Source organism: Pteropus medius, unplaced genomic scaffold (genome assembly GCF_902729225.1).
Source record: "Pteropus medius unplaced genomic scaffold, Ma_sr-lr_union100, whole genome shotgun sequence".
In the NCBI taxonomy this organism is placed as follows: Eukaryota; Metazoa; Chordata; class Mammalia; order Chiroptera; family Pteropodidae; genus Pteropus; species Pteropus medius.
Window position 1 is genome coordinate 1,635,427 of NW_024350922.1, and position 25,775 is coordinate 1,661,201.

The 25,775-nt window shown below is 62.1% G+C and overlaps 1 protein-coding gene across 1 annotated transcript; it reads left to right on the top strand.

The window, feature by feature from the left end:
* The first annotated feature begins 39 nt into the window (after positions 1 to 39).
* GGA2 (golgi associated, gamma adaptin ear containing, ARF binding protein 2) lies at positions 40 to 24,423 on the top strand. Its single transcript, XM_039840221.1, has 17 exons — positions 40 to 201; positions 6,529 to 6,613; positions 7,391 to 7,466; positions 8,299 to 8,397; positions 9,349 to 9,472; positions 10,599 to 10,702; positions 11,911 to 11,991; positions 12,421 to 12,558; positions 15,195 to 15,276; positions 16,996 to 17,121; positions 17,790 to 17,906; positions 18,184 to 18,212; positions 18,517 to 18,650; positions 20,082 to 20,239; positions 20,952 to 21,121; positions 21,985 to 22,095; positions 22,605 to 24,423. The coding sequence occupies exons 1-17, from the start codon at positions 93 to 95 to the stop codon at positions 22,713 to 22,715; spliced, it is 1,854 nt and encodes a 617-aa protein (XP_039696155.1). The 5' UTR covers positions 40 to 92; the 3' UTR covers positions 22,716 to 24,423.
* The last annotated feature ends 1,352 nt before the right edge of the window (positions 24,424 to 25,775 follow it).

A 25,775-nucleotide genomic window follows, 5' to 3' on the forward strand; every position in this document is an offset into this window, starting at 1 on the left:
CCGTCACGTGCGGCCCCGCGCCCGCCGCGTCGGCAGCTGGAGCGCGCCAGTTGGCGGAGGCAGCTGGAGGCAGGGGCTCACCGGGCCTCACCATGGCGACGGCGACGGCGACATCGGTGGCGGCCGGGACGGGCCCCGCGTCGGGGGCCGAGCCGGCCGAGGGGCCCCCGGGGGCGGCGGCGGCGCTGGAGCTGTGGCTCAGTGAGTAGCGGGCGCCCCGTGCGCGAGGCCCGCTTCCCGCCTCCCTCCCCGCAGGAGGGCGTGGGGGGCGCCGGGGGCCCGAGGGAGGCCCCGCCGTCCGGTGGCGGTGCAGGAGCAGTACCGCAGTGGCCGCCGTCGGCCGGGACTTTAGTGCCCACCCAGCACCCAGCTGCCGCCTTTCAGCCGCGGCCACCGGGGTGTGCACCCCGTTGTAGCCACGGGGACGCTTAGACCCGAGGGGACCCCTGCACCCTTGGGAGCTGGGAAGGGTCTGTGCTGCCGCCTTTCAAGTCGGAACCAGCCCTTTCTTCTGACCGTGCGTGTCCACTCTGCGCGGACCGCTTGTGGGTCGTGCCTCGCGCAGGTGGACGCCCGTCCTGGGGGGCCGGGTGTCACTGTCCCCGTGCTGCCGAGGAGGACTTGAGAGTCGGAGGATGAAGAATGCGCGCCTTGTCTCGGGCCCGCTCGGTGCCTAACACGGGGTCCTGCTCACAGGCATTTCTTAGGGGGTCCCGGCTGAACAGCGCTCGTGGCAGTGCGCACAGGGGCGCGCCTGCGCCGCGAGCGGTGACAGGAGCTGGTTTGTTTTCCTGGGGACTGTCTTAGCAGACGTAGCATTTGAGTGGACAGTGGAGGCGACAACATTTCAGACACAGGAAACCGCGTGTGCAAAAGCTGGGGACAGGAGGCTGGAGCATTCTGGGAGCAAGGTCAGTGCCGCTGGAGGCCAGAGCCTCCGGAGTCCGCAAAGGAAGCAGCGCGCTGACTGGGGCCGCTCCCCAAGGGGCTGAGCACGTTGGTTTACCCCGTGGGGCGGGGGGATATCGGAGTTTCAGCGGGAGAATTCCTGGTCAGGGGTACCTGTTAAGTCATCCATCCATCACCTGCAGCCCCGTGGAGCTGAGCTGGCTAAGGAACTGAGGCTTCAGGCAGGGAGAGCAGGTTGAGAGCCCTTTTGGATGTAGGGCCAAGGTACTGGGATGGAGAGTAGGAATAATGAGCCCGCTCGATCTGGAGACAGGAGGCCAGAAACCGGATGAGTGGGGGCGGGTCCCTGGTTTCAGCCCGGCTGCTGGAGGCTTGCAGATGCCTCATCGGCAAGCAGGAGCTGGTTTAGGGAGGTTGGGTGCTGCGGCCCAGGCGGTCGCTGAGCCCCAAGTTGCGTGAGGTCTGGAGGTGAGCTCGGGCTTCAGTGAGCCTGTCCAGGGGGCCGTGAGTACGAAAAGCATTGGCTACAGCGGACAGTGGGGGAGCTCGGCAGTTAAGCGGACGGGAATCGTAGCCTGAAGAACTGGAAGGCAGACTCGGCAGGGGTAGGGCTGGGACGGTGGGCGTCTGGGTCTCAAGGGAGGGCTGTAGTGGTAGGTAGCTTCGCTGCTGAAGGGTGGACTAGAGTGAGGAAGAAGGGGCCCTGGGCACTGGCAACGAAAAGCCTCGCTCGTGGTGAGACATCTTTGAGTTAAGTGGTGGGGACGAGGTAGCCTGGGAGGAGCTGGAGAACAGGAGGCTTAGGCTGGAGTTGCGGAAAGGTCAGATGGGCGGGGTCAGAGGATAGGGAGCAGCTGCCCTGCCAGAGGAGGGAACTCTGACAGCCCAAGGCGGTTCGTCCAGCCTTTTCGGGCTGATGTCCCAAGGTGGCCGGATCTTCCAGGTTTTCAGATGGGGCTGAGAACCGATATTTTTATGTGAAGTCTCTTGAGGTTTTAAAAGCTGGCACTGGCTTTGAAATGCGAAGTTTGTCAGGTGGGTGCAGGCTGGGCAGGAGTAACGTGGGGAGGTGTTGCCGTGGCCACCAGCACCCCACCCCACCCGTGCTAGGGGCCGAGGTGGAAGAGGCTGGGGATGTTTGGGAAGGGCTGGTGACAGGCACAGAGGGGAGCCCCGGACCCTCAGGAACAGGGTCTCACCCTCGCACTGCTGATGCTCTGGCTCTGGTCGTGGGGCCTGTCTCGTGTGCTAGGGGTTCGGAGACTCCCTGGACCCGCTCACCAGGTGCTGCTGGCACACACCCTCTTCCTGGTTGTGACCACCACCTGAGACCAGATGCCCTGGGGGAGAGGCCAGGGCACCTCTCCTCGCCCCACCCGAGGTCCTCAGAGTTCCGACTCTGGAGTGTTGATTGGACTTCAGACACCTGTGTTTTGTCATCTCAAGGTCGCATGACCCCCCGCCCCCAAGAGGAGCAGAGAAAGTGGACTGGTTTAAGCCAGACGCTGAGGGCGGGGTGCGGCCGCTAGAGGTGGCACAGCGGAAGGACGGGGCAGAGAGGTGTGGCGGGGGCGGGAGGGGTGGAAGGGCTGCACCTCGGGCCCAGGCTGGACGGAGAGGGACGTCACTGAGGTGGCTCTGAGGACCACTGGACGGCGGGCACTGACACAAGGCACTGTGTGTCTAAGACGGAAGTGAGAATGAACCCGCCCGCCGGTCGTGAGGGTCAAAGGGGTTAACACCGGCCAGCACTCAGGACAGCGCCTGGCACACGCCTGGCACACAGCACACAGGAAGTGGCGGGTTAGCATCTTTAGTTTCTTCAGTCGCGGGTGGCAGAAAGCAAAGGCGTATTGGCTTACCAAGGAAAATAAAGGAAGGACACCGGACCTAGACCTGGGGGGGACAGGCCCCCAGAGGAATGTCAGGAAGCTGGTCCCAGAAGCTTGTGCTTTAAAGATACGCACAGCAGCTTCCGCGCATTCTGGAGCCCCCCGCGTGGTTATCTTGGTCATCGCTTCGTGTGACTGCACACGGAGCTGCCTCCTTCTCCCAGACACTTCGTGGGCTGTCGTCCGCCTGAGCAGTCCCCGGCAGTGGACAGTCTGCTGCTGAAGGCAGAGCGCATTGTCCAGCTCTCTGGGACGCTGGGCTTGCTAGTGAGTGTGGCCTGGGAGTCGGGTCTCTGAACCCCGTCCTCCCTTCCGCCTGGGCCTCCTTCAGCTGCTGTCCCCCTTCCAGGCCCACTGTCAGGCTTCCCTCGGGGGTCAGGAGTGTTTGGATGGCAGCGTGTTTATACCCCCAGCTGCTCCGGGCCGAGCCCATTCTTTACCTTGGAGGCCAGCACAGGTCAGCCCTGTGGTGGGTCTCAGCTCTCAGCAAGTGCCTTATGGAGTGGCTGCTGGCTGGGCGGGTTGCCGTGTGCCTCCTGCAGGGCGACCCCCCACTCCAGGGGCTACTGCGGAAGGATCGAGTTCCAGATGCTCCCCGGAGACGGCTACCCACAGCCTCAGGGCTCCCAGAACAGCGCAGGCTGCTCCTTGGGCTGGGTCGGGGCGGGCCCTGGAGGTCGGGTGGCAGCTGGTGCGAGATGATCTACTTTTTTGAATTAGGCACTCTGGGGTGAGGACTTCACTCACAGCTGGATTCTCAGCTGACTTCCCCCGAAGTGCCCAGACGGTGCCTTCACTAAGCCCGTCCGTGGCGGCAGCGCCACTTGCCCCGTCCCCGTGCTGGATAAGCAACCCGCCTGGGTGCAGGGGTGGCCACTCTCAGGCCTGTGGGCTGTGACCGTGCCCACTTTGACCCCTGGCTGCTCCTTGGGGTCACCGGTGCCAGCAGCTCTGGCTGGTGGCTGTGGCTGGTCCTCTGGGAGTCGTGTCTTCTGGAGAAGCTCCAGGCTTCTGAAATAGCTCAGCAACTAGGCTTGCGTGTTGGAAGCCCCAGTGATTTCAGTACTGGAGCGGCCATCTCCTGGATCAGCAGCGTGTCCAGCTAACTGGCTGAAGTCTCATAGTAGGAGACGAACCTTCCATTCATTTGTTCAGTAAACACCTGTCCTAGGCAGGGAGCCTGTGAGGGTGGCGGACCTCGCCTCGGGGAGCTGATGGCTCAGGGGCAAGAACAGCAAAGAGGCTGGCTCCCAGAGAGGCCCTGCCTTTGCAGGGGGCTGGCACTCCACCGGGGGACGCGTGGGCCCTGGCGCCGGCCAGACCCGGGACCGCATTTGTGATGGTCGTCTCGCTTCGTGGCTGGGTGGGTTTCTCCTGTGAGGTAGTGAGGTCGCAGGACCAGCCTCAGTTCTGAGGGTTTAAGGACAGGGGTCCTTGGGAAACACCCAGCCTGGCATCTGGCTCGCAGCAGGTTCTTACAAAAGGCGGGTGTGGCGAATATTGCTGTTCTGCGGGGCTCTAGGAAACCTCGAATGAATCCTCAAGTTACAGATAGAAAAGCAGCGCTCACACCTCACAGCTCTCCCTGCTGCTTCGCGGGCGTCGGGCTCCAGGACGCGGCTGGGCCACCCAGAGACCCAGAGGCTTCTTCCTCTCCCGGGAGGAGCCGGTGCCCTTCGTCCTCTCTGCACCCGGCGGGGAGGGGGAGGGCTGCGTTCGCAGACCAGTGGGTCCGCCTGCTGTTCTCTGCCGCCAGGTCTGGTCCTCGTGGACTTCTGAATGCCTTTGAGGTGTCAGCCACCCTGACCTTGCAGTGAATGGAAAACTTAAGGAGGCGTACACGGTGTGGAATTATTTTAGATGGGTCAGACCCCCTTAACCAGAATCTCTGAGAATCACTGTTTTCCCTAATTTATTTTGTGAGTGACTATCCTGTGCTCACGGGCAAGGGTTTGCACTGGCTCTGTTGGGAACGCGTGGCTGCTGCCATGGAGAGTCGGATTCCCCCGAGGGGTAGAAAAGCGTGAGTGCGTGTTTGTGACGTGAAAGGCAGAGACCGAGTGTTATGACAAACAATAAGGTGAGCTGTTCTTTATTGATTACCTAGAATTGGCTACTGTACTGAGCACTTCAGACACCGTCTCTTTTACCTCTTGTGTCTGTCCTGGGAGACACCCTCTCCTGACTAGTTGAGGAGCAGGCTCAGGGAGCCGAGGGACCGGGCGGAACCGGTAAGGGGCGGAGCTAGAGCGCCTTATCAATGGACAGGGAGAAAGGGTCTTGGGAGGGAGCAGAGGCGGCTCCCGTTTTGGGGGCGGGAGGAGAAGAGAGGCCTAGAGGGTGTTTGAGAAGGAGGGGCTGGGACCCAAAGGGTGGGCAGTGTTCCCAGACAGAGCCTGGGAGAGGAGCCCGGAGGACGGAGGATGGGGAGGCGGAGCTGCGTGGGAGTTGATGACCCCATCCCTCGCTCTCCTTTGCCACCTTCTTTCCCTTAGAAGGAGCCGGTGGGTGGGTCCTTTGAGTCTCACTCTTGAGCTGGGGACACCCATCACTTCCATGTGACGTGAACGTGACCGCAGTGGGAAGTCACGTGACAGGAACGTGACTGCAGTGGCAGGGGCTACACTGCAGTTCTCTGGGGTCTGGAGTGACCGGAAGGGAAGGGGATCAGGGACTGGACAGTGGGGAAGGAGGTTTGAGCGGGGAGAGGGTGTTCAGTGGCCTGGACGTCTTTGCAGAGCTGGGAGGAGCTCGGTCAGGGCCAGGAAGCTATTCACTGGAGAGGCAGGTGGGCCGGGCTGGACATGGGGTCTCAGCGACTCCTTTGTGAGGGCGTGGCCTGGCTCTGCCGGGTGGGGACCTGGGCAGGCATCCCCGTTGGGTTGCTGGGTGGGGCTTGTAAGAGGCTACAGCAGGGAGAGAGGAAGAAGCTGCGGCCATCTGCACCGGGGAGATGCACACCCCAAACTCCAGGGCGGTCAAGGATGGCCCGTCCCTCGGTGGGCCGTGGCCTCCTGTCAGCCGTCTGGTGAAGCCCCCTCCGGGTCCCTCCTGCTCCTGGCTGTGCCCTGATGCCCTGCCATGCTGTGTCCTCGGGTTTCACCAAGCCCAGGGACCCTGGCGTGGATGGCTCTGGGCCCGTGGGAATGTGGGCGGTGGCAGGGAGGGACAGCGTCTGAGGAGTAGGGGAGAGCAGGTCCCCTGCTCAGACTGGACGAGCCGTGACGCATGGCGAGGCGTCTTATGCAGGGTGGCCAGGGAGGGCGTCACACGCCAAGGCGTTCATGTAGGGGTCCTGCTTTTGGAGAGATGGAGGGAGGGCCACGTAGAGCCACCCAGAGCCTCGTGGTATGTTCCGTCCTGTCACAGCTAAGAAACTTACACGTGGCCTCCAGATGCCAGCCCTGCTTGTCCTTGTCACAGGGCCACAGTCAGGGAGCCCGGACGAGGGCACAGAGCAGGCACGTGCAGGCCACCCTGCATTGGGGGTGGAGCCTTCCCGGGCAGTAGCTTGTCAGCTGACCTGCTTGTCTAGTCATCAGCCTGTACTGGTTGAGGCCATGTCGTGTGGCGGACACTGGACTGATGATGGTGACGGCACGGCCTGTCTGCTTACTGGGTCTGATTCCCCAGAGGCGTGATATCGCAGCTCTTGGCTGCCGTATTTTTGCGGGGGAAGGAGACGTATGTTTTTTATTATGGTTTAATTTTTTTATTTTCTTGGCAGATAAAGCCACAGACCCAAGTGTGTCAGAACAGGACTGGTCAGCTATCCAGAACTTCTGTGACCAGGTGAACACTGATCCCAATGGGTAAGGTGACTTCCACACATGCTTGACTCTGGGACACCTCCAGCTGAGTGGGAGCCGTCTCTCTCAGAACTGTTGTAACAGCGAGGCTTTCTCTCGTTTCTTCCCTTTCACGGTCCACTGACAACAATTGTTTTTCTAGAAATAGCAAATTCGTGTTTGTTTGTTTGTTTGTTTGTTTGTTTGTTTTAAATATTAGAATAGGCAGTCTGTGACTGGCCGTCGTCTGAAACAAGTTAAATAGTGCCCTAAACAGCACGTGGAGGCGACCTCAAAAGGGTTCGCAGCTTCAGGGGTGTGCTGGCCGGGACGGGGTGGGAGCAGCGGAGGACAAGAGATGCGTGCCTTCCGCAGGGCTGAGGGTGCCCTTCCCGGAGAAAAGGCGGGGGGCTGGGGTCGCTGTCGGACCTGCCTCCGGAGCGTCTGGTGGGACCGAGGCGTGAAACCATTAGTCCAGCTGTTCACTCGGCATGTTGCCGAGTATGCAGCGTTTTGAGATGAGCAGAAAGTTCGATCGTGTTTACCAGACGTTCACCGTCCCACAGGCCGGTCCCCCCAGGCCGGCCCCCTGCTCAGTTTGCAGCTTCAGGGATGCCCTGGCCGGGACGGGGTGGGAGGGGGCTGGCTGCCTTCAGAGGCCTGTGTGTGGGCTGCATGCCCATCACGTCCCACCTGTGTTCTGGGGCCGAGCTGGAGGGGGATCGTCCCGGCCCGGTGGGCTCGGCACGTGGGCGAGTTCCTCGTCTCTGCCCGGAGTGCAGGCGTCTTTGCTCCCTACAGCCCGACCCACGCGCCCTGGCTGCTGGCCCACAAGATCCAGTCTCCGCAAGAGAGGGAAGCTCTCCACGCCCTGACGGTGAGCTTGCCCCGCGCCTCAGGCCCGTTTCGGCACGGTGGGGTGCCTGCGGTTCCTGCTTGCTGCCCAGGAGCAAGCAGGCTGCGGGGAGCCGGGGCTCCGATGCCCGCCTCGATCTTCCTGGAGGGTAGCCCCGAGCCCGCTGTGGGGGAGGCAGGGGCCGGTACCATGCCTTCTGGCCTTCGTGGATCAGGGCTGGCGAGGTCAGGACCCAGGGGCCAGACCAGTGACAAAGGAGCAGCCCTGGTGAGGCCCGGAGCCCTGCGGCACACACGCCCGGTCTGGGGCGCCAGCTGCTGTTGCCAGACGTGAGTCTGAGCCCATCGTTGCAGGAAGCTCCTGCTTTGGAAGAGAAACGATAAGTCTAGACCTTCACCCGAATTCTCTGGATCAGTATTGGTGATTAATTTGAAAGGTGAAACAGCGTGGGCCGTGTGGGTACACGTGCCCTTGGAGTGCCAGCGCGAGGCTGTGGCTTAGCAGGCTTGGGCCTCGCCTGTCACGTGTTGCCTCTGTCACGCACCCGAGTCTCCTTAAAAGATGGGGTCACCTTAGGAGACACATCCCACTGAGCTATTTGCTGGGCACAGACCTGTCACAGCAAGAACAAACATGTTTTTTTCTTAATCTGAAAACGTCACCACTTCTCTCAAACTCAGCGGCCTCACAGTCTGAGAAAACGCTTCCCCGGTTCCGGGGGTGCCGCCAGGCCTGGGGTGCTGCTGGAGCCAGCGGCTGCCCCGTACCGCGTTCCCTGGTTCTGGGGGTGCCGCCAGGCCTGGGGTGCTGCTGGAGCCAGCGGCTGCCCCGTACCGCGACCCTGTGTCCGCAGGTGCTGGAGACGTGTGTGACCCACTGCGGAGAGAAGTTCCACGGTGAGGTGGCCAAGTTCCGCTTCCTGAATGAGCTGATCAAAGTGCTGTCCCCAAAGGTGAGTGTCCTGGGCCTGACCACCCGCCCCGGCCCTCTCGCTCCTGCCGCCCGGCTCTGCTCACGGCAGGCCCGCTGGTGCACGAGCCCCGCAGCCGTGTCAGGCTCGTGGGGGCAGAGGGAGGAGGCCCTGCATGCGGAGCCTGCTCACCCCCGATCGCTGGCCTCGGTGGGCGGCATCTCCCGGGCCCCTGTAGGGGTGGCCTGGCGGGTGGGTGGGTGGGCGACGAGCAAGGGGCTCTAGCTGGGAGACCAGTGTCCTGGGAGAGATGGCACAGGCACCAGGTGTGGCTTGAAGTTCACGCACTTCTGGCCTTGTCCTCTGCACTCTGTCCTGCACCTTCTCGGGTGACCGCCCCCCGCGTATGCTGCATGTCCTCCAGCGGAATGCAGTCCATCCTGGCGCCAGCCGCCCAGCCAGTGCAGACCCTGCTCAGGCAGAGCTCAACCTTCCCAGACCACTCCAGCTTTAGACGTAGTTGCGAGTCTCGGGGGTCCCCGAGTCACTGCTCTCTGCCTGACCAACTCCAAAGTTAGGGGTCCTGGGACCCCCTCCCTGGTTCCATCATTACTGGAGAGACCAGAACAAAGGACAGCACTACACTCACCTTTCACCGTAAAGGGTACAGGCGGCAGGCGCAGGCCTCCGTGCCCTCCGCCGTGGCGCCAGGCCCGGGCGGCAGCCTCCCAGCCCAGCCACGTGTCAAGCAGGGGCCTGCCTGCTCCTTGCTCCGCAGCCTCAGACGGAGTGGCGTAGGCACGGCCGATTTGAGCCTCAGCCGTGGTCTGGGACTCTCTGCAGCTCCCTCCCGTCCTGGGGTCGGGATGAGGCTGACAGTTGGAACCCCTCTGGAGGAACACAGGACACACAGACAGGCCCCCTCCCCCACGCGGTGCGGCCTGTCCTCTGCGCACCACCCCCCGCTGCAGTAGTTCTCACTCCCCTCTTCAGTACCTGGGGTCCTGGACCACGGACAAGGTGAAAGGGAGAGTCATTGAAGTGCTGTTCAGCTGGACGGTCTGGTTCCCAGAGGACATCAAGATCCGCGACGCCTACCAGATGCTGAGGAAGCAAGGTGCCGCCCACGCCTCCCTTCGCGGTCCTGGTTCCTTCGCGGTTCTGCGTGTCCAACGCTGGGCACCTCGTTGGTCGGCGGAGGCTGAGGCACGAGGCAACCGGGAAGGGCAGGCCTTGCCTCGCGGCGGGCAGAGCCGAGCCGGGGCCGCGTGGTGCGGCTGGGCGGCCCTCACTGCGCCCGGTCTCGGCCGCGGGCCACCGTGCCGCCGTCCATCAGGCGTTGTCGCTGCCCTCGCGGCCATCATCGCCCGGTCCTTGACTGGCCAGCCCGGGGCTGGCCGCGTCTTCACGGCTCTCCTGAGCCTCATCTGAGGCAGGCACCTGGTCCCTGGTCCTGGCAAGGCCACCCGTCATCCCGCCCCACCCCGCCCACAGCACCGTCTCTGCAGTCTGCCTTCCTGCTGCGGTGGGGTGTCAGGGCTGCTCCGAGGGCTCCCGGGTGCTGGCCCCCAGCAGTTTCAGACTTTCGGTCTGGAGAGGGAGCAGCCTCCGTGAGCCCCAGTGCCTTCGCCACCTCTGCCCAGAGGCCCCACCCCGGCCCGGAAGCGGGTTTTGAAACGTGGGCTGAGCCACCCGTGGTGGTGGTACCTCTCCCTCTCCTCCGAGGCACGTCCTTTCTTGGACTCCAGGTTGCTTGCTTGTCGCCCTGAGACCGCGGCCCCCTGCAGGGTTTCAGAAGAGCCGTTGCTGCCCAGTATCCTGTCAGGGTCGGAGGGCGCAGCGTGCCTTTCTGCGTGGGAGCCGGGGTCACGCGCCCCTTGTCTTGGGCCCTGCGGAGGAAGGAGCTGGCCTTGTGGCAGACCGATTCCCCTGTCACGTGCACTCCCATGGCTGCTTCCCGGGTGCTGGGGTCCCGCAAGAATCTGGGCCCTGGGAGGTCACACGCCGGAGTTGAGTGGTCAGTGCGTTTATGGCCACAGACCACTGGCCATGACTGCGGCTCTGCCCTTACTCAGTCGCTCTGACGTCCCCGTCTGCATGCTGGTTCCGTGGACTCTGCGAGGGAGGACGTGGGGCCGTGGGCGGGTCTGGGGCCTGCCCCCTTCAGGTCGTCAGCAGTGTTTGCCCCGCAGGAGGCGGTGGGTCCCGTGTGGGTTCTTAACTCCCCGAACTTCACGTTTTAGGGATCATAAAGCAAGACCCTAAGCTGCCAGCGGACAAGATCCTGCCCCCGCCCTCTCCCTGGCCCAGGAGCTCCATCTTTGATGCCGACGAAGAAAAGTCGAAGGTGAGGACCTCCTCCCGGGCCTCGGGGCCGGCCCGGAGTCTGACCACAGCTCTTCTCGTTGGGCCTCTGGCTCCAGGCCACAGCATGGGAGGACAGAGGAGGGCCCAGTGAGCTCTCTGGAGCAGGTTCTCAGGAGCGAGGTGGCACCAGCTCGGGGCGTCGTCTTCGTGGGTGGGCCAGGTTATATGCCACGTTCTCTGTGTCTGCACCTTGTCTGCACGGTGCCCCTGTGGGAGGAGGGCACGCGGGGTGACCTGGGTGGGCAGTGCGGTGTCAGCCGTGTGCTGTGGGCACCACAGGGTGGGGGGCGGTGGGCGTATGTTGGCTTGGGTCGCCTCCAGCACAGCGAGCCTGAGCCCACCTGCCGCTCCTCAGAATAGCTGCCCTTCAGACACCGGTGTGGGGTGGAGGCCTGGATCCTGGGAGCCTCAAGTGGGAAGGCGCCCGAGGGCACCGGTGGGCAGGGCACAGATCTCAGCCGCTCACCAGGTCTGGAGCGTGCAGGCCCGTGAAAGCTCTAGGCTGCGGGTGTCCTTGGGTCCCCCTTGCAGCCGTGCCTCTCACCGTGGCCCGCCTTCGGGTCCAGATGCTCTGTGGCCGCGCAGTCCCCGCAGGCCGCTGAGCGGGGCCGTGCTGTGTCCTGGCTGCTGTGCTCTCTGGCTCCTCTTGCTGTGGCCGCAGTGACAGGGGGGAGGAACAGGGAGGAGCAAAGTCCCGAGTCGCTGTGCACAGCTGCTTCCACTCCCTGAGGCTCGGAGTCCCCACCTGTCCAACAGAGCGGAGGAGCTCTGGGTGCCAGGCTTTCTGTTGGGCGCCAGGGGTAAGGGAACAGGGTCCCCAAGGCCTTTTGAATCGTAGAGCCCACAGTGTGGGACAGCCTTGGCACTGCGACATTGGGGCCGGAGAGTTCACTCGCGTGTCTCTAGCACCCCTGGTCTCTACTCACTAGATGCCAATAGCATCCCCAGGTGTGCCAACTGAAATGTCTCCAGACTTGGCCAGGTGTCCCTGGGGGATGCAGTCTCCCCTCGCCCCCCGTGCCCACCGAGCACGGGTCTGTGGGGATAGTCGTGATGCTCGCAGCCCCGTCCCGCTGTGAGGGTTCTTCGGTCAGATGCCGCGTGTGGAAGATGTTGGCCCCTCTTGCTGACGCTGCCTCTGGCATCGACACGGCCGGCTCAGTGCCACCCGCTCTGTTCACGCTGCAGCTCCTGACGAGGCTTCTGAAGAGCAGCCATCCCGAGGACCTGCAGGCCGCGAACCGGCTGATCAAGAGTCTGGTCAAGGAGGTGGGCGTCCCCCGCGTCCGGCAGGCCGGCATGTGAGGTCGGGCAGTGTGTGTGTGCACGCGCGTGCACGTGTGCCGAGCTGGGAGCAGGCGTGGCCTCCTGGCCCTGAGCTGGGACAGTGCCTGGGAGCAGGAGCTGAGCCGTGGTGCGCGCTTCCCAGCACCTGTGTCTGGCGCTCAGCGCGTTTCAGACACTGCTGTCCCGGTGACAGGCATCGTGCGACAGAGTCCGGGTGTGGGAACTGTTTCTCGGATCGAGGTGGGAGAGACAGAGGAGGAGGTCGCCCGTCCCCAGCGGCATGGTCTCCCCTGGGAAGCCGGGCCCTGCGTACTGTCTTCACCCACCGAGCGGACACTGTGCCCCTGCCGTCCCCAGCGCGGGCTTTCTCCAGGGCTTCCGCCCCCTCACGTCCACCCTCTTCCCCAACAGGAGCAGGAGAGGTCGGAGAAGGCGTCCAGGAGAGCCAGCGCCGTGGAGGAGGTGCGCAGCCACGTGGCGGCGCTGCGGGAGATGCTGGGCGCCCACCGCGGGCCGGGGCCGGCCCCGCCGGACCAGGGGGCCCTGCAGGTAGCCACACGCGGGAGGCGAGGTCGTGGGTTTCGACATGTGTCCGTCCTCACGGCCGTCATCACGATCAAGACAGTACACGTGTCCCTCGCCCCAGGTGTCCTCGCGGGTCCTGGCATCCCTCGCTCCCGCTCCCCCCGTCCCCAGGCAGCCGTCGGATTGCGCGTTCTCGTTCGTCTGTATTTCCTAGACTCGTGTCAGTGGGCCGTGGCAGCTCGTGCCCTTCAGGGTCTGGCTCCCCTGCACCAGGCCGGCATAATTTTTGAGATCCCTTGAGTCTGTACCCAGAGTCTGTTCCTCTTCCACGCCCAGTGGTGTCCACGCTCGCGTGCACCACCGTGTGCCCGCACTCACCCGGCGACGGGGCCCTGGGCTGTTCACAGCTTTGGGCGATCGTGAGCTCAGCTGCTGTGGCCAGTTGTGTACAGAGTTTTGTGTGAACGCACATCTTCCCTTCTCTGGGGTAGATGCTCAGGTGTGGGATCGCCAGTCATGCGCTGAGCGTCCAGTTAACTACGTCTTGAGATCTTTTTTTAAATAGCATCTTTGTTGAGAATTCACACGACGTTAAGCAGCCATCACACGATGTAACTGGAATACCTGAATCACCCCCCAAAGAAACCCCGTGCCTGTTAGCCGTCCCCCTCCACCCTATTCCCGCAGCTCCAGATGACCGCCGCTCTGTTTCCTCCGTGGACTCGCCCGTTTGTACGCGGCGCGTGAACGGAGCCCGCTCCCTGCCCCGCCTGCGGTCTCCGCGTCCCTCGCGGCGTGTGTGCTTCGTTCCTTTCCGTGGCTGCGTGACAGCGCTGTGTGGCTGCGCCACGTCTCAGCGCGTCCTCCGTCAGCCGGGCGTTGATGCCCTCACTCAGGTCATTGTGGATGTCGTCAGGTCAGGGACACTCGTGTGCCAGCTGTTTGTGGGAATGAGCTTGGATCCTTCCCGGTGAACCCCAGGAGTGCGTGGTGTGGTAACTGCTCATCTGAACAAGTGCCGCCGTCTGCCCGATCGCTGCGCCGTTTTCAGTCCCTCGGGCCGTGCGCGGGGGTCCGCGTTTCGCACCCCGCCCGCCGCTGTGAGCGTTGGTCCCATTAACAGCCGCCTTCCCAGCGTGGTTCTGCCTCGTGTGTCTCCGGGGATCACGGGCAGCTTTCCTTCACGTCTGTTGGCCACATGTGTCATCTTCGGAGAGGCGTCTGTTCGTGTCGTTTGCCCATTTTTGAGCTGGGTCGTCTGTCTATTTTTGAGTCAGCAGAGTTCTCTATCCTGAGTACAAATCCCTCATGTTTCCCCCGTTACGTGGGCGGCATTTTCACTGTTTTGACGGTGCGTTTTGCAGCAGCAGCTTTAGTTTTGAAGTTCAGTTTATCGTTTTCTGTTCCGTTGATGCTTTGCTGTCCCAGCTGAGGGGCGCCGCCTGGCGCAGGCAGGTGGCGGTGACGGTGACGCGCGTCTGAGGCCCCCCGCGGGCCCCCTGGGCTCAGCTCTCTGCCTCCCTCTGCAGGCCGCCTCTGTCCTCCGCGCTGTGCCGGCTTTCCCCGCTGCTGCGCTGCAGAGCCGCGCCTCACAGTCCACTTCTGTGTCACGAGGCAGAGCCAAACCGGTAGCCCTTCGCGGTTCCACCCTCCTGGGGGAAAGCCCCGTTTGGCCAGCAGGGCTCGTGGACCTACCTGGCCGGGCAGTGATGACCGGCATCGCGCAGAGCTTTAGAGGAGACTGTGCTGGCCGTTCCCTGTGGATAGAGGGGACTGTGCTCAGGGTGGTCGGTGGCCTTGGGCTGGGCAGACACTGCAAAGCTGGTCTCTTGCGGTGAGGCTGCAACAGAGCTCAGGGAGGTCGGCGTGGTGGGCTTCAGAACGGCTCAGCCCAGACGGTAAGGAGCTGCGAGGCTGGAGACAGAATCCGTGACGGGTAAAGCCGACGCTGGGAGACGCGGTGCGTCACCGTTGCGAGTGGCTGCCTGAAGCCAAACCCGAGTCAGGCCGGCGTGCTGTCCACCACGTCCTCCCACCAGGGTTCCTTCTGCAAGCGGCAGAACAGGAGGGGCAGAGCCACCGTGGCAGGGCGTGCTTGAGGGCCGGGCGGGCGGAAGGAAGGCCTTCCTGCCTCCTCCCATTCTCACGGGCTGCACGGGCCACCTCTCCAGCCCTGGGCGGGGACATGGCTGGGGCCCAGAGTGTGAGGGAGTTGCTGGACTCACTTGGGGGCAGGAAGCCTGAGGTGCCGAGGCTGCACGCCCTCCCCCACAGTGCGCTCCAGGGTGGCGGAGCCTTGCCAGGCGTTGGGGGTGGTTCTGGAGAGCCAGCGGGGTCATGGGAGTATCATTAAAGGGGGCCCTGGCACCAACAGCACTCGGCGGGGGGGGTCTCATTGCTGAAGTTGTTCGGGGGGCGGGGTGTCGAGGGGGAGCATGCTCGCCACATGCCGAGACGCGCGGGGCCATCTCTGAGCGGAGACCTGGGTGCCTTTCACCTGTTGGCTAAAAACCACGCAGTTAGCTGTCGCCCTGACCGTTTCTGAGTGGCAGCTGCGTGTGACTTGAAACCCACAGTCCTGAGTGTGGGGCTGGCGAGGGAGACCTGGGCGCCCAGGGCCGGGCCGGGAGTGAGGGCCAACACCGAGCCCCGTTTTGCAGGTCGTGTACGCGCGCTGTGAGAAGCTGCGGCCCATCCTCTTCCGGCTGGCGAGCGACACCACCGACGATGACGACGCACTCGGTAACACATCCTGCTCGGCGCAGGCGGCACAGGCAGCGCCCAGGGCGCAGCCCCAGCTGCGGGGTCGGGAACCAGGCAGCGCGGCGTCGCGTTTTATGGCGTCCGGCTGGGGAAGTGCGTGGCCCAAGTTGACTTGAAACTGATTTCCAAAAGAATCTAGACTGGGCAAGAACTCAGCAGCAGGTCTGAGGCCTAGGTGGGCGGAGATCTCCCATGTGGACCGGGTGAGAGGGAGGCAGAGGGAGCAGACTCCACCCAAGGCCCCAGGAAAGGATGACTGTCCAGCGGGGGCCGGAAGCAGCTGCGCGTGGTCATCTCGGAGGGCCCCACACCTGCGGGCACTGGGCAGTCGCCCTAAGGGGGCGGGCTGACGACCTGGGGTGGACAGCGGGCCATTCTACCCAACACCTGTGCACGGCACTAACGCCTCTTCAACTTTCACGTGGAAAATCTCCGAACACCTAAGAAAGGTGGGTCGCAGAGTCACCTGCGTAGTCATCCCGTGTAGGCATCCTACGGGCCGTCACCATCGCCAGCGACCTGCTCAGGCCAGTCGTCTGATCATTCAGTCTGTTTCGAAGCAAATGCCGAACATTTCAAAGGCGCGCAGCAGCTGGTGCTCAGGGCCTGGCGTACCTGTCTCTAGCCGTCTCTCGCTGATCTCCCCTCAGTTCTTAGCAGCTTGTTCTGAGTCACTCAGAAAGAAAAGCCGCGCTCGGCTGACAGTTCTCAAGCCCTCAGCAGGCGACGCCAGCCTCCCTCTCTGCTCGTTCTTGCGTGAGGAACGCGGCCTTCGGCTCGTGGTGTTTCTCTTGTTTTCTGATGCGTCCCCTGTGGCGTTCAGCCTGTCTCTGTTTCTCATATTTCTTATACGTTCCTGACGTTTCTTATAAATGATCAGATTCGGGTTCAGTTGTGGGCGAGCCAAGAATCCTTCGCAGGTGGTGTTCAAAAGGCCCGTGGTGTCTGCTACTCTGCTTTCTGAGGCGTGGTCATCGTCTAAACCCTCAGTGTTTTCTCTGATTGCCATGAAGTCGGAGGTAATCAGATTCCAATTCTTCAGCAACCCGTCATGCCAGATAAAACATTTTGCCAGGTGAATGGAACCGCATGTTGTCAGTTTGCAGCCTCTGTCCAGTTAAAAGTCGGTGGGAACGGATAGCTGGTCATTCTTGAGAAGTGACCTAGCTTTTGGCCCATGGAGCCCCCAGCCCTGTCGCTTCTCTGTCCCCTGCGAGAGGTGTTTTGGGGTAAAGCAGGCCGTGAGAGGCTCGTGAAGTCTTCGAAGTCCAGGGCGTGTGTTATGCTTTCGGGGCGTCTCGATTTAGGTGTCAGGTCCTCGTCGGGACTGCTTGGCCTGTGTTCAGAACTCACGAAGCGCACAGTGGGCAGGTACAGTACTCGCGTCACGTGACAAAGCAGCGTCCGGTTCAGTATTAGATTAATTAAAATAAGGCCGTCGTTTCTCAGCCGAAGGAGCCGCATTTCCAGCGTCAGCGTTGTGCCGGGCAATGCAGGCGGGGACGGTGAAAACATTCGAGTCCTCCTTTAGCCGGAGCCCGGAGAGTGTCGGGGTCCAGGGGCCGAGTGCCTGGGCCTGTCGGGGTCTGGCACGTGAGCCGGCGGAGAGCCGCATGGCAGCCGCTCTGCGGAGTGACGCACGAAGACGGAGGTGCTTGCTCGCCAAACCCGGGGCCTCTGTCTCCTCTCGTCCTCCAGCGGAGATTCTGCAGGCGAACGACCTCCTCACCCAGGGAGTCCTGCTGTACAAACAGGTGATGGAGGGCCGCGTCACCTCCGGGGACACGCGGACCAGCGTGGGAGGGGACGTGCCCGTCTCCAGAGGTATGTGCTGAGCGCCTGGGCCTGCTTGCAAGTCCCAGGCAAGAGCGGGGCCTCAGAACGTTCTGGGCTGCAGGGCGGGAATGGGAGGGCGTGCCCTCTTCCCCTTTCTTGAGAGGGTTTTATCACCCAGCCTCTGTCACGTGTGCCATCATGAATCCACTTCCAGGCTGGGCCCCAGCTCTGGCTGTGGGCAGAAGCCGGTGGCCGTATTGCCTCCAGGCTACCCTCCCCCCGTCATGAGAGCTGGCTTACAGGAGCTGGGGCCCGGGCATGACCTCTCCGTGGTCCCTAGTGCCAGGCCGGCTGCGTCAGGGCACTGGAGTCCTGCTGAAAACACAGGTTCTCGAGTCCCCGGCTGAGACATTCTGAATCCAGGCGACCTGGAGCCGGGCCTGGGGCTCTGCCCTTTTTCAAGCACTCCAGGCAAATCTGACGAAGCCCCATAGGGCTCTGGGCTGGAGAAGGCAGCTCTGCCACTGTGCAGGGTGACCAGGCCGTCGGGGGACTCTGAGTGCTGGGGTGGGAGGGAGGCAGACCTCTGCTCCTTCGTGTTCCAGATGCCAGCCGCTGGGGCGGGAGGCTCTGGGGGGTGCAGGGCGGGGCGAGGTGCTGCCTCTGACCCGGAGGCCACGCTCTGACTGCGGACTGATCACCCTGACCTTTCTCAGCCTTTCAGACTCCAGCAGGCTGTGCAGGGGACTGCCTGATTGACCTGGGGGCGGACGGGCCCGAGCAGGCGAGGACCGAGACACCGTCTTTGCTTCATCAGGACCTGGCAGCCTTAGGTGAGCGAGGGTGTTTGCGGGAGGGGCACACTTGGCCCGGCTCGCTCCCTTGGGGGCATGGGCCCTTAGGGGCACGTACCCGTGTTCAGAGGGAGCCGGGTGCACAGGAAGCTCAGCCAGGCCCACCCTGCGCTTGGTCTCGGGTTTGCCGTGGATGAGCTGGGTGACTGGGCAGCTCGCGTGTCCAGGCCCTGTCCTTGTTCTAGGAGAGAGGCAGGTGCCCCTCTCGGGCCACACGGGTTGGGTCACTGGCGTGCCTCTCACTCTGCTCCCACAGGCCTCGGCGGTGCTGCAGCTCCCAGCAAGGTGAGGACGCTCTCCCCTGGGCCTGTGGGCCAGCCTCCAGGGGCGCTGCGGCGGTAGGGTCCATGGCCTGGTCAGCGGTGCCAGTGGACTTGGCGGCCCGAGCCTGTTCTCAGTTCTGCCGTCCACTGTCTCCGGCACCCTGCCCTCTTCAGCGGCACCCCATCTCCCACTCGCTCGCAGCCATGCGTGTGTCGTCAGCCCGGGCTGTGGTGGCTTCGGCGGGGTCAGGAGGGCAGTACCGCGGTGTCACGTGGCTCGTGGTCGTGCACACCCGGGCCTCACGTCAGCCGTTCTGGTTTGGCAGGGTGCCGGCCCAGGTTGCCGTCAGGAGAGGCAGAACCCCCCCGCCAGCGCCGCGTCGGCCAGTGGCGCCCAGAGCCCCTCCGCAGAGAGCATCCTCCTGGACCTCCTGGCCCCGCAGCCCCCTGCCGGCCCGCCGTGAGTCTCCTGGGCGGGGAGCGGGCAGCGCTCCGGGCTGCTGTCACTGCCTGGGGCCTGGGGGCGGGGCCTCTTGGGTGCTCACCTCTTCTTTGTGCTCATCGCTGTTGGGGCCAGGCCTGCCTTGGGCAGGACCTCGGAAAACGGCTTTGTTGAAGGGGTGTCACACTCGGTGATGTGGCTTGGTGTTTGTAGGCTGGGCTTTTTCTCTTGATTACAGTGTAATTTGAAATTAATTAGACTTGATCAGCAGAGGAATAGTTAACATAGAAAGTTGCAGTTATCCCCCCAAAGACAATGTTAGATGGTCTCACTTTGCTTTTTTCTGTACGTGTAGTAATAGGTGATCGTGGCTGATTTTTACACAAATGCAATCGTAGTTTACAAACCACACCAATGGGTATTTTTTCATATCCCATAATATCTTTGGCACATTTCCATATCAGTTTATATAAATTTGCCTCTTCATTCTTTCTCCTCCGAAGTCTCTGTAATAACTTAAGGCGCATTACACACACACACACACACACACACACACACACACACACACACACACACATAGAGTCCTTTTTCCCTCAGAATAACTTATGCATTACACACACACACACACACACACACACACACACACACACACACACACACACACACACACACACAGAGTCCTTTTCCTCTCGTGGACATTCGCACAGCTCCCAGGGCGGGCGCCCTTGGGGGCAGCATTTCTACAGAGCAGATTTGTAAAAGCACATGTCCCTGGACCCCGTCCCTCCCCCAGACAGCCTGGGGGTGCCGGGACCGGGCTGAGGGGACCACCGGGCCCTGGCGGCAGGGGGGACGCGCGGGGGTCCTGCTCGCTGCCACCGGCGCTGCTTCCCTGGCTCACTGTCGCCCGCCCGCCGGGGCCCGTCACTCTGGTGGTGGTGGGTGACTTCTTTCTGGGCTGCAGTTCTCCAAAAACGTTTTTAGCTTGTTCCCCAACGGACAAGATCATAAAGAAGTGCAGATGACGCGGTCGGCGTGACTTGAGTTGCTGCCCTCCTGGCCTGTGTCCCCGTGGGGGTCGCGTGGGTGACCTAGCCCGACGCCCGACCTCCCGACATTCGTACTCGATGGTCACAGCCCTCGTCCGTCGGCTCCTCATCCTGCACACTCTCCACCAAGTGCTTTTCAGACGTGTTCTCATTTAATTCTTACGACCACCCCAGGAGGCGGGGCCTAGAGTGTTCCCACTGTACGGATGGGGACACGGAGGCACAGGCTAGAGCGCTGGCCTGAAGTCACATCGCTCTAAGACGCACGCAGCATCCGCACACACTCACTACGCACACACGTCTGTACCCTTTCCCCCTTATCTCGTTCTTCAGAGCCTGATCACAGCCCCTGGAATTCTCTGTTGTCTTTGCTCATCTGGATCCCTCCTCTTTCTTTCAGGAATTACATCCCACAGAAAAGTATCCCCAAGGAGGTGGCGCCAGGCACCAAGCCGTGCCCAGGCTGGTCGTGGGACGCCGGTCCCCTGGCTTCGTCCTCGTCCTCCCAGGACACGCCTCTGGCTCACGTGTCTGTCCCTGCGGAGTCTGTTAAGCCCAGTAAGTCCCGTTTTACCCACTTCCTTTCTTTCTCCCCGTTGGACGCCCAGCCTGCCCACTCTGGATTTGGAGAGTGGCTCTTAAACTGGGGGTGATGAGTGGAGATTTGGCCTGGGGACAGAGCACAGGAGGTGGCGTCGCATCTCTTAGCTAATGTTTTTCTTAGCGTTTGCCCTGTCTTAGGTTGACACCGAAGGATGTCGGGCAGGATCGAAGTCGGGGCCAGGTTGTGAATTGTGGTTCGTTCCTATCGGAGGATTTGTTAATGCAAATAGCTTTACCTCCCTTTTTTTTTATGTTAGTCTCACATTTGTTTGTTTTTCCTGAGTCGTTTCTTCACTCAGTTGAAACAGTCCCTTTGGGGTTTCCGTTGGAGTGCCATCACATGCGTCACTGTGAGGGGCTCGGCTGTCTGTACGGCTTTGCGAAGCCAGACGTGGTCGCACAGGGGACCAGGGGGAACAGGCCCAGGCGCCAGCAGTGCTTATTTCTGGGTGGGATCCAGGGTGTGTTTAGTCTATTCTCTATGACATCCTGCATTTTCCGTAGCGTTCCTAACGTTTCGTCGGAATCGCGTGTCCCTTCAGACACGAGAGCGGCAGCGTGCTCAGGGTGGTGGGCGGGGGCCGGGGTCGGAGCAGAGGGCGTGAGGGCTCGGGCGACACGCGGGAGGCGCCGGGGCATTTGGTGGTGACGCGTCCCCTCCCCGCAGGCGGCCTGCCGCCCGTCGTCGTGTGCGACCGCAGCGGCTTCAGAGTCCTGCTCCACTTCGCCCAGACTGGGGCCCCCGGCCACCCCGGGGTGCAGGTGCTGCTGCTGACGATGACGAGCACGGCCCCCCAGCCCGTCCGGGACGTCATGTTTCAGGTGGCCGTGCCCAAGGTGAGTGTCCGCCGCCCGGCCCCGTGACCCCGTCAGTGACGGCTCCCGTTTCTGAGCCCCAGGTCCTTTGCTGGGACGTTGTCTCTGGTCAGGTGTGAGGGGCAGAGTTGTCACTCGGAGTGGTTTGAGGGAAACAGGGAACCGTGTCGGTGCGTTTGCTGGGGATTCCTGGACCCTGGCTTTAGGTGCGGCTGCACCCAGGTGGCTTCTTAGGTGATTCCTTAAGAACTTGTCCCTTCTCGTCATCCGACTTTGCTCTCCTCATTGGGGCCTGTTCTCCGCAGCTCATCTGCAGAGCCGGGAAGCAGCTGCCAGCAGCTGCACAGCCACGTGGTCCTTAACCTTTCACCTCGAAAGCAGCTGCCGGGCACGAGGCCTGCGTACGATCTCCCAGGAGAGAAAGGGCTAGGGCCGGTGCCGTGGCATCGTGCGTGCCTGGCTGGGGACTTGTGTTTGGGGACATGGGGTCTCTGGCCAGCTTGCGTGTTGGGCTCCTCGTTCTCAAGGGACCGAGGGCCCCCTGGTCAACATCTGTGCCCAAGTCACCAGATTCAGGGCGGGGCCTGTCCCGAGAGGAGGGGCTCAGGACAAAGACAGGTGTGCATGTGCCAGTCCTGTGGGGCATCGCTGTGACCACGTCCATGCTGCGAGCCATCAGCCCGAGTCTCAGGAAGGCTGGTCCTTCTGCCCAAGGTTGCCGAGCTCAGGAGAGACAGAGTTAGGGTTCAGGCTGGGGTGCGCCTCACCCTGTGTGTGCAAGGTGCTGTGTGGGCCCTGCCATCGGGGGCGGGTTCCTGCCTGCTGTCACTGGGGCCGCGGCCCACCAGGACTGACTGACACGTGTCGGACCCCTCCCCCCGCAGTCGATGAGGGTGAAGCTGCAGCCGGCGTCCAGCTCCAAGCTTCCCGCGTTCAGTCCTTTGATGCCACCAGCCGTCATCTCGCAGATGCTGCTGCTCGACAATCCCCACAAAGTAGGTTCTGATGTCTTCGGCAGCGGGGAGGCGGGCCCCCGACGCGGGAGGCGGGCGGAGGTGCACTGAGGCCCGGCCTTGACGTCTCCGGGGTGGTTGGCAGTGCTGGTGCATTGTCCCCTCTGCCAGCCTGTTTTCCCCTGGGGCTTACTGAAAGACACCTTATGACCAGATCCTTGTGACTGGGAACCAAGGGGGTGACACACACTCCCTAGTGCATGCAGTCCTCTGAAAAGGCGAGGCCCGTCTGCCTGCCTCAGCTGGGCCTCTGAGCAGTGGGCACCCCAGGAACGCACAGTGTGGGAGGCCCCCCAGGACGTGTGTCTGACTCGCCTGGTGCGTGTAGTCCCCTGGGTCCTGGCCAGGGTGTCCCGTCATAGTTGGGGGAAGCCCGCACCTCGGTCATGGTGACGTGCACATAGTGCTCCTTGGTGACCGCTGGGTGGGGAGCTTTTTCTCTGAGCTGGTCTGTCGCTCCCATGGAGTTCCCATCTCCTGTCCTCACCCAGGAGCCCGTCCGCTTGCGGTATAAGCTGACCTTCAACCAGGGTGGACAGCCCTTCAGCGAGGTGGGAGAGGTGAAGGACTTCCCCGACCTGGCGGTCTTGGGCGCGGCCTGACTTATCCCGAGACGCAGACCCTGCTGTTCAGGGTTGGGTCATGTCCTGTGCTGCTGGGCTGGGACTGATCACGATGACCCGTCCTGACGTCGGACACTGCAAGCCTCTGCCTTCTCCTGCAGATGTGTGTGTGCCTGTGTGTGCATGTGCATGTGCATGTGCACGCATGTGTGCCTGTGTGTGCGTGTGCGTGTGCGTGGGGTGGACGCAGGGGCGGGTGCAGCAGGCTGGGGCGTGGGCACTGGTGGGACCCCGAGCCTGTCTGTAGCCCCTGTGCCCCAGTCCTGTCTGCCCACGTGCTGGACACTGAGCCCCGCCTCAGGCTGGGGATCTGATGAGCCAAAGTTGTCCTCAATGTGCTGTTTTCATTCGTCCACTCTGTGCCTTGTCAGCCTCTGAGGCTCGGTGGTGCCCGGGCTGCTGTTTTGGGGGCCTGATCCCCGGGCAGAGCGGCCGCGGGGGCTCCTTCCGGGAAAACCCCGACTGTACCCCCAGCAGGGTGCCGCTTGCGTGTGTTCAGGCAGCTCTTCCCAGTGGAACGTTGTCACACTGTGTCCCCGGCAAGGGCTGCCGTGCAGCAGAGGACCAGACAGGGGCCGGCCACGCCCTTCACCGCTGTGCCTTAGGCAGACGGGAGGGCAGGGCCCGGGCCGCTCGGGCCCCCACGCCCATGGGCCGGGCAGCCTGTCCGGACCCTCACTCAGGACCCTCGCCCCCCCCACCCCCTTTCTCCTCAAGCATTCACCCAGCCCTTCGATTGTGACACAGTGCCAGTCATTGTAAGTCGTAGCTCACAGGCTCACCCATCTGTCACCATCACCATCCGAGATGAAGGACCGATACAGATAGACATGAGGAGAGCTGAAACGGTCTAAGGGGTGACATACGGAAGCCGTGAATAAATGCCGTGTGGCAGGCACACTTTATGGAGTTTTGTGAGTAGGAGGTGTGAGCCCCTGCACTTGGGGACAGCAGACCTGCGGGGAGCTATCCCCTGAGGGCATAATGGGGCTTCTTGGAGGGCGGGACCTTACGCACCGTTTCAGTGAAGACAAGGCCTGAGGATTTGAGCGAAGCTGAAGAAGAGACGTGGATTTGTGCTACACTCTTGGTCTGCAGAGAAATTCTAGTTTCCAGTCAGGACTGAGCGCCCGCCATGAGCTCGGCTGTGTTCTGGGCCTCCTGCAGGGAGGAGGAGGCCGCCTCTGGCTGCCAGGCACCACCGGGGACTTCGAAACCCCAGCCGCTCCCCGCTGGGCAGGATTCTCCCTCAAACCAGAAGGCTTGTTTGGGGTTTTTTTAATCACAAAATCTGGCACTATACAGTCTTGACCTTTCCACGTCAACATATAGTGGGAAGTCCACCCACACGGGGGTTAGGGATGGGTGCTGTCAGCCAGCGGGCCCCAGCCTTTGTGGCACCAGGGCCCCGTGCTCCCGCGAGCATCTAGTGCCTGATGGTGTGAGGCGGAGCTGGGGCGGGGATGCTGGTGCTGGGGGGCGGCTGCACCAGAAACTCATGAAGCTTTGCCCGCTTGCATCCTGCTCTGCGGCCCGGTTCCTAACGGGCCACAGACCAGTACCGGTACCAGTCCACAGTCCAGGGGTTGGGGACCCCTGCTTTAAAAGGTCATCGGGGGTTGCTGATTTTTAAGCAAATGTGAAAATTCATAAAACATAAACGATGGGATGAGCTCTTTGTTTAGCATCACGCGTGAGACTCACTTTCATCCAAAGTCACTTTGGTGTAGCTTTTTCTGCTCTAGTGATTTCATGGCCTGTAAGCGACACTGGGCCTGTGAGGAAGTTCCAAACGAAAAGGCTCCTGTCTCACAGTCCAGAGGAGAGCCCGCGTGCTCGTCAGAGCACGCTTCTGGGAGGGGCGCCCCGCCTGGGTGCGGTGGGCAGCACGGGGGCCAAAGCGGCCCCGGTGCATGTCATCAGTGTTTAATTATCACGTCCAGTGACCGCGCCAGTGAGCCAGGCGCCGCAGCTCTGCGGACACCGCAGTGAAAGGTCCCTGCCCTCCCATCGTCCGTCCTGGTGGGAGATCTGGCCCTCGGATCCGTGTTTCCTGCCCTGAACCCCTGTTCCGGGGTCCTCACCCCCAGTTCCTGCCCCGCCCTGCGACTGTTCCCTTTCCTCTGTCCCTTAAATGAGTGTCCCCGCAGTTTAGTCTGTAGAGCCTTCCTGAGCACATCCGGGCCATCGTCCACCACATGAGTCCTGGATCTCCATCTCAGGCCTCCCGCTCCGTGCTGACGTCAGGGCCGGGCTTCGCGCCAGTGCTGTCCGTCCCGATGGCCACCCCTGCCTCCCACTCAGAGGCTTCGCGTGGAACCCAGCCGCCTCCCCACCCCACATCCTCTTACCTGAAAGCTTCCATCTGAGCCTGCCTGGGCCTTCGGTTCCCGTTCCATCTACACCCGCTCGGTGTTCATCTGATCTGGTCTTCGCAGCTAATATTACTGCACCTAGCCTTCCCCCGCATTCACGTCGTCACCTGCCTCTCAGTCCTCTGGGCCCTCACACTTGCCACCACCAGGATTCCCTAACTGGGCACTTGATCCACTGCTGAAAAATTCTGAATTGCTTCTCAATGACCGAAAAACCATGCGATCAAATTGAAGTTGCTCACGCTGGCACTTGGTGCCTTGTAACTATGCATCCTACCTTCCTGCCATCGTCTGCCAAGGACAAGGCACACTTTCCACAATCACAGGGAAGGCCTTTCCTGTCATGATAAGGCCACGTTTCTTCCTGTCCCTTTGGCTACACCTGTAGTTACCACCCTCCTTCATCTCTAGTGACGCTAAGTCTGGGCTGATGCTGCTCTGCCTGTGTGCCTCTGGGTGGAAGTGGCCTGTGGAGATAATAAATGTGGAAAACAGGATAAATGCTTAATAAGGACCAAAAGAACCTGCCTATTACCCACAACATGTAAACAGCGGACACTAAAGGTAGAAAGCAAGGAGCTATTCTAAAACAGCTCAGCTACTGGTGTTTACATGTCACAGATTCTTTACATTGCAATCGAGCATGCTTACCCAGCCCTGAAAT

Excerpts from the sequence above, each read along its gene's own strand:
- GGA2 (XM_039840221.1), top strand. The coding sequence starts at position 93 with ATGGCGACGGCGACGGCGACATCGGTGGCGGCCGGGACGGGCCCCGCG. Across the intron at positions 17,122-17,789 it reads GGACGTGCCCGTCTCCAGAG|CCTTTCAGACTCCAGCAGGC; the intron begins GTATGTGCTGAG and ends GACCTTTCTCAG. Across the intron at positions 21,122-21,984 it reads TTCAGGTGGCCGTGCCCAAG|TCGATGAGGGTGAAGCTGCA; the intron begins GTGAGTGTCCGC and ends CTCCCCCCGCAG.